Source organism: Eriocheir sinensis, unplaced genomic scaffold (genome assembly GCF_024679095.1).
Source record: "Eriocheir sinensis breed Jianghai 21 unplaced genomic scaffold, ASM2467909v1 Scaffold1885, whole genome shotgun sequence".
NCBI classification, from domain to species: Eukaryota; Metazoa; Arthropoda; class Malacostraca; order Decapoda; family Varunidae; genus Eriocheir; species Eriocheir sinensis.
Genome location: NW_026111278.1, coordinates 6,997 through 14,456, shown reverse-complemented (window position 1 = coordinate 14,456; position 7,460 = coordinate 6,997). Strand labels below are relative to the sequence as shown.

The window sequence follows — 7,460 nt, the reverse complement described above, 5'->3', positions numbered from 1 at the left end:
TGGGGGGGGGGGGGGTCTAGAAAAAGTAGTAATAGTTTTATAAATCTATACGTACTACAGTTGAGTTCTGCTGAAAATATTCAAATTCCTGGAAATTTAGTGATCGAGACATGTCACATTATGTATTAGTAGGCTAGGCCAGTTTTTGCATCAATGTAAGAGAATGGTACGGCATTCCTTGCTGTTTCAGTCACCGATATTTTGGTAGGGATACAAGAAGGAAATATGAAACACACATATAGTATAGTATGGACGAAATACAGCATCTGTGACAGCTCAACTTCAGCATTTTTTTGCTGTTCTCTTGGTTAATTTTCCAGATTTGGTGCATAAATGTTCCAGCCTATTACAAAACTTTCATTCTGTACTAGTTTCATATTCTGCTGCATTGAAAATCACGTAATAGCAGGGGCTTTCCCATGCTTTCGCCATGGCTTTGGGCACCAGTGCCCACGAGAGGCGGGCGTGACGTATCGTTCCCTGTGACGTCAAAACAATGACGTCGGAGCGCAATATCCTTTCTCTCTCTGATCCTTGATTCTAACTGCCGCCCCCATAAAGCTTCTATTCAATAAAGAAACGTGGCCCCTATACCAGACCCACTCACTCCGTGAACCTCCTATGCAACACGCAACGTGGACTCTCTCCCATAACTACCAAACCTACAAGGGTTGAGGCCATGGTATACTGGTTGATGGTTGAAATAGACTTCAGCGAACAGCTCCCCCATTTCCTGGGTGTACTTAACCCTGACCTCCCCTTCGAAAACCATACATCTGGTTCATGGTGGGTATAGGAGAATCCCCGTTCAAAGGAGACCCAGTCTAATATGGGATTCTTTTCTCAATCTGGACTGTTAGATGGTGTGACAAAAGTCACTGGCTGAGGATATATATATATATATATATATATATATATATATATATATATATTTATATATATATATATATATATATATATATATATATATATATTATATTTTTATTAGTACTTACTCATAAAAGGAAGTATGTATTATATTAAAGTATAGGATATTATATAATTAAGGATTATAATTCTATAAATAATGATAAAGGGTTGGTTGCCTATATGGCAAATCTTGAAATTATCTATTAGGTTAATGGCTTCTCTCTCTCTCTCTCTCCCATGGCGTGAACTGTCACTGTTCCTCCCATTCCCCAACACACACACACACACACACACACACACACACACACACACACACACACAGAGCAAAAAAACAAAACAATTCACAACAACGTTCAACTACACGTGAGAGCACCAAACCAGCCAGCTAGAAAGACAGACAGACAGAGAGAGAGAGAGAGAGAGAGAGAGAGAGAGAGAGAGAGAGAGAGAGAATCTTTTGAATTTCAGATTTCATTTAGTACTTACTCATAAAAGGAAGCACGTATTATATTAGAGTATAGGATATTATATGATTAATGATTATAATTCTATAAATAATGAAAAAGGGTTAGTTGCCTACATGGCAAATCTTGAAAATATCTATTAGGGTTAATGTTTCTTCTCTCTCTCTTCTCTCCCCCCCGTCGAAGGGGAGTCACCTTGTCGTGGTGACAGGGCTTGAAGCGAGGTCGGCGGCACCACCTACCGTGGTGGCTTGCCCACCTCGATAGGGCTCGATGTCCGTTGGCCTCGTGGACCAAGTGCTCCCGCCTCATCACCGGTAGAGGAGGCCTACTGGTGATGTTGCCTTCGCCCGCCCTGCCCTTTTACCACCCAGGGCAGGGCTACTGTCTCCCCACGTGTTTGCCGTGCGTGGCGTCCCGTATACACCCCGTGCCCTCTCGGCAGGGTGTAGTTCCCCTCGGTGGGCAACACGCTCCTTTGGTGGGAGGGTTGTGGTAAGACGGGCGGTTCAGTGTGGCCCCACTGGATCAATCGGCTGGTCATGCGATGGCTAGGGTCAAGTGGTCATTGCCGGGTGGGCGGTCGCAACGGTCCCGCGGCCGCCGTTAAACACCTGGGCCGGTATCCACGAAAGTGTCTTAGGCCGATGCCGTCGTCCATAGCAAAATAAAATGGCGGCTATCGTGCCTAACTTGCCTGACGTCGTACATAAAATTTTTCGACGGCCCTAACATCGTGCTTAGCGGTAAAACAGGCTGGACCCTGTCTTACCAGCCCTTAAGGACGATGGATTTGAACGTAAACAATCAAGATGGCAGCGCCACAAGAGCAACAACCACATCAGCCAGGAATAATTACCCTCGAACGGACGTTCTACATGAACTTAATGATGCTGAGCTCATCAAGAGGTACAGGGTAGACCGGGAAGGTATATTATTTGTTACCAACCTTGTAAGGGCAGCGCTGAAGAGTGATACCAACAGGTCTAACCAGCTCACCCCGGAGTTGAAGGTTCTCATAACCTTAAGATATCTTGCTACTGGCAAAATGCAACAATGTAGCAGTGATGACCTTGGCCCCTCACAGTCCAGCATCAGCAGAGCCATCAGTAAAACTATAGACGCCCTTGCAGATGTTAATGTCCTCAAGAGGTTCATAACTTTTCCTGTCACCCAAGACAGCGCTGACCGAAAGAAAGCAGAATTCTTTGCTATAGCCAATTTCCCTAACATCGTAGGTGCCATTGATGGCACACACATCCGAATTGTGGCACCGAGGGATCAAGAAGAAGTGTATGTGAACCGGAAGGGGTATCACAGCATGAATGTCCAAGTTGTATTTGATGCCAATTATCGAATATTGGACATTCTTGCCAAGTGGCCAGGGTCAGTGCATGATGCACGTATCTTGAACAGCAGTGGATTGTCAAGATTGTTTGACGGAGGATATGTGCCAGCAGGAAGTCACTTGCTTGGAGACAGTGGGTACCCCTGCAAGACATGGCTCCTTACACCTTATCTGCGTCCACTGCCTGGACCTCAGTCACGATATAATAGGTAAATACATTGTCTTATTATTATTATTATTATTATTATTATTATTATTGATAGCAGTAGCAGCAGCAGCAGCAGTGGTATTAGTAGTAGTAGTAGACAGTATTAGTAGTAGTTAGGTTAAGTTTGGTTAGGTTGGATTAAGTTTCATTTCGGAAAGATAGTATTGGGCTTGGTAATATATATATATATATATATATATATATAAAAATATATATATATATATATATATATATATATATATATAGATATATATATATATATATATATATATATATATATATATATATATATATAACATGCACTAAAACATTTAAATATTTTTCTGGCAGGAGGTGAAATCAAGGTTACTTTGGTTTAGGACTTTGATTTAACGTTTATAAGTAGTTTAGTCAGTGAGACTGGTAAGAACTAACACTGGGAATGGGGTGTATTTAGTACTAAATCTGACTCAACGCCCTATGCATTAAAAAAACCTTAACCTGTGCTCAACGTTCAATTACTATTTGCCTGAGAATCGGCCACTGAGAGTTGAGTCCCAAATTTTGTCCTGTATATTTTTTGCTGAAACTTTGATAACCACTAACTCATCATATGAACATTAGGTATTTTTTTTACTCGTACACCAGTCTCGAGATGGCTTTACTTACCCTTCTCATCTGATAGAGCTTTTCATCCTGAGCAATTTGAACCCCATATATACCCACCGCAAATTATTTATCATGTTGACAGTGATTTTTAAAGATTTACCTATTTCGGGCAAACGCCCATTGAGCAGCCGCAACATACCCTCAGGTGTATTGTCTGGGTGGTAACTGACAGTGATTTATTAAAGATTTATCTACTTGGGGCAATGTAGGTTACGATCGAGTGGCTAGTTTACGATCGAGTGGCTAGTTTACTATCGAGTGGCTAGGTTACTATCGAGTGGCTAGGTTACTATTGAGGGGGCTAGGTTACTATCGAGTGGCTAGGTTACTATCGAGTGGCTAGGTTACTATCGAGTGGCTAGGTTACGATCCAAGGGCTTAATGATCTTTAGTTTCGTTTCCAGTAGGAAATTCCTATGGCTGCGTGTACTGTGAGTGTGTGCCGCTGCTGCTTCTCATTTGTGAGGACGAAACTATTTTTTCCTGGTAGATTTCTGTCTATTTAAGGGTTTTTAGTGATTAGGCTATGAAGTGTAGACTAACTCAACAAGATTACCACTAGGACAACAACGTACAACAATTAATTACAATTAATTACCATTGTTATTCATCCAGGTCTCACAAAATTACACGCAGTATTGTTGAACGTGGAATTGGACAACTCAAACGCCGATTTCATGTTTTGCATGGTGAGGTACGATTGAGGCCCCCCCTCAAGGTGTGCAAAATCATTCATGTGTGTGGAATGCTGCACAATATTTGCAAGGATAGGAATCTTCCTCTTCCTCTGGATGACGAGCAACCAATGGGTGCAGAGGCACAAGTCCCAGTGCCATTAAATGATGCTGCAGAAGAACCTGCCAATGCGCCCGGTGGTCACCGTAATGAGGGTCGTGCCTATCGGGATGCATTCTGCACCTTGCATTTCAAGTAAGTTGAATCTTTGCAAGAGAAACTGGTATTATGTTCTAATTTAATTAATTACTTATTGGAAGATCACTAATGAGATGAAGGTGGTAGTGGGGAGTGGGACGGATGGGTGAACAGGTGAGATATGGAACATGAGATATGATCGATAAAAATAGATAAATAAGTATACTTGCTTCACATTGATTTTATACATTTCTCTTAATGTCATCATTTCTCTTCTCAGCAATGAGGACTGATGGAACGTCCTCCAACAGGGCCTCGTGTACCTACCTTGGTAATGTTTCCTACCTTTTAATGCATTATGATAAATTTAAATTCCCATTAGCATAGTCTCTCATCTCCTAACCACAATTTCTGATGACCTTCTTATGATTGTTTTCTAAAAGGAGACTAGAAAGCTTCACCATAGTATATCTTTCCACAGTCAAAATTTAATTGTATAGTCAGAAACTATGCAAAAAAAAGCAGTGTCAGTATAAGTACAAATTACAATACATATGAGAACTAAGCTTATAATAGTTTAATAATGTTAGAAATAACAGAAGTAGTATTTGGTTGTATGTTTAATTATTTTCTAGTTTAAATTTATAGTATCTAGCTTTAAGCCTCATGGCCTCAATTTTCTCCTTGGCAGCCTGTTCCTTGGCCCGCATAGCTGCCTCCTTGGCCCTCGCAGCGGACTCCTTGGCCCTCGCAGCGGACTCCTTGGCCCTCGCAGCGGACTCCTGTGCTCGGGCAGCTGCCTCTTGGGCCCGTGCAGCGGATGCCACTGCCTGAGCAGCTGCCTTGTGTTCCTGGGCAGCAGACTCCACTGCCTTTACAGCTCCCATTTGTCCCGTGGTGGGATCTTCTGAGGATGGATGAAGGGGAAGCGCTTCTTCTGCAGATGCATCAACATATATTACAGTTGGTGCATCTGCAGATTCGTGGCTATTGATACCGACCAACGGATCTGTTGTTGTTCCTCCTGCAGCAGGTCTCACGTCCTTTCTGCAAGCAATGGATTTAATCATTACATGGTGTACAAGCTTGGAAGATGCAAGGACACACCTGCCAGCATAGTGAAATCACTCCTAGAATAGTATACTACATTATATAATCTATACACTATATTACCTTACATGAACACAATCTATCTTATATTCTTTACTAATTTTTGCTGTGCCTTTGGCCGGCGCCTTGTGTAAAAAAAATTCAATTAATGAATGATATAAACAACTGACTGACAGTAATTTCCTTTCTTTTTATTGAATGAAGCCTTAATCACAATGAATAGAAATATGAATATGGAAGTAATATTTTACCCAAAATGGTTATTTTAATAACATTGCTTTGATTGAAAAATAAGCATAAATTAGAATCTATGTTCTAGTATTTGGGGTAAAATTAAGAGAGGTTCAGAGAAATTAGGGAGTTGAGCAAAGAGGGTAAAGCTGCAGAATTTGAGTATAGAATGAAGGGAAGAAAGAGACAAAGAGGTAGGTGTCGTTGAGGTGGAGGAGTCAGTTTAAGGAAGCGGTAAAGGGTAGAGCAGGGAGTGATTCATATAAAATGAACACAGGAAAGAAATAACTATTCACATGTCAGCACGCAGGACATCCATCAGATCATCGACTTGAGGCTCACCCATTATTGTTTTGCTGTCTGGTCCCAGAATATCCTCAATTAGTTCGTCAATGGGATCCAGTGGAGGGGGAGGAGGACCACCACCTAAAAAATGGACACATGGTAATGTATACTGCATTTCTCTGAATACAAAGGTTGTAGAGGACAGGTACGTCCTGAAAATCTATAGTTTTCAGCTGAGATAAAAATGTAATAAGTTAATGGATGAATGAGAAAAAAATGCATTTCCGTGAACTCAGTTAATTTCTCGATATGGGGGTGTACCATTTTAAGTTCGGTCTGTTAAGTGTATAACACCGTTAGATAAGATTTAAACAAAAAATAGAAAATTAACTCACCTGTCCTATTCCGTTCCTCACGGAATCGCTGGATTTTTTGCCGAGACCGGGAACTTATGAAGAACCAGCGTTTCTTCACTTCAGCCGAGGTCCTGTAGTTGTTGAATGAGTTATTCAACTCCTCGGCTATTTGTTCTCATATCTCATGTTTCTTCCTGTTAGAAACTCCCGGCATCTTGAAGCTGGACTTCAAGGTTTGTACCTCATCCATGTACAGTTCTGCCAGGCGGAAAGTTTCTTTCTCCCCAGTTTGCCTTCCTCTTCCGTTTACTGGGTGGAGTGGCTTCCATCGTTGGACAACTGCAAGGATTTAAATATTCATAAAATTTGTACGGAGTGGAAGAAATTAGAGCCAAATTAAGGCGCTGTAGCTCTGTTGAACCTTTACCATATATATATATATATATATATATATATATATATATATATATATATATATATATATATATATATATATATATTATATAAATATATATATATAATATATATATAGATATATATATATATATATATATATATATATATATATATATATATATAGATATATACATTTAGAGATAGCCAGAATGAGCAGATCCACATGATGATGTAGGTTAGATGGATTACAGTAATTTCGCCCACATGTCAGTTTGCCCAAAAAGGTAAGTCATTTCACCCACACTCATGAGTTCTTTTGCCTGCAAGTAGTATTGACTACATAAATCATGTGGTAAAACGTTATTTGATTTATAAAAGTAAAACATATTGCAGCGAATACTCTTAAGAAATGCATGTCACTATAGGTTAGGTTAGGCTAAGGTCTAGGTTAGGTTAGTTAGGTTAAGTATCATTCGCACATATGTTAAATTTAACCAATGGTAAATATTAACATATACATCATATGTGCAGATAGCAATAGAAGCACTAATGGTTGTACTGTTATGCACACAACACAGAAATGTGACTGTTGTCTTGTGCAACGACTTAGAAACAGCACCCTAGGGAATTTC

General features: G+C 40.3%; 1 protein-coding gene across 1 annotated transcript; it reads right to left on the bottom strand.

The window, feature by feature from the left end:
• Positions 1-5,398: 5,398 nt before the first annotated feature.
• On the bottom strand, positions 5,399-6,761 carry LOC126990671 (uncharacterized). The gene is made up of 5 exons (XM_050849354.1): positions 6,743-6,761; positions 6,472-6,606; positions 6,088-6,217; positions 5,456-5,497; positions 5,399-5,423 (listed from the first exon to the last, which is right to left on the bottom strand). Exons 1-5 carry the CDS (start codon positions 6,759-6,761, stop codon positions 5,399-5,401), a joined length of 351 nt encoding a protein of 116 aa, XP_050705311.1.
• Between the last annotated feature and the right edge of the window lie 699 nt (positions 6,762-7,460).

Coding starts and splice junctions, on each gene's coding strand:
- LOC126990671 (XM_050849354.1), bottom strand. Junction 5,498..6,087: donor GATGTCCTGCGTGCTGACAT/GTGAATAGTTAT, acceptor CATTGCTTGCAG/AAAGGACGTGAGACCTGCTG. Junction 5,424..5,455: donor GGAGGAACAACAACAGATCC/GTTGGTCGGTAT, acceptor ACGAATCTGCAG/ATGCACCAACTGTAATATAT.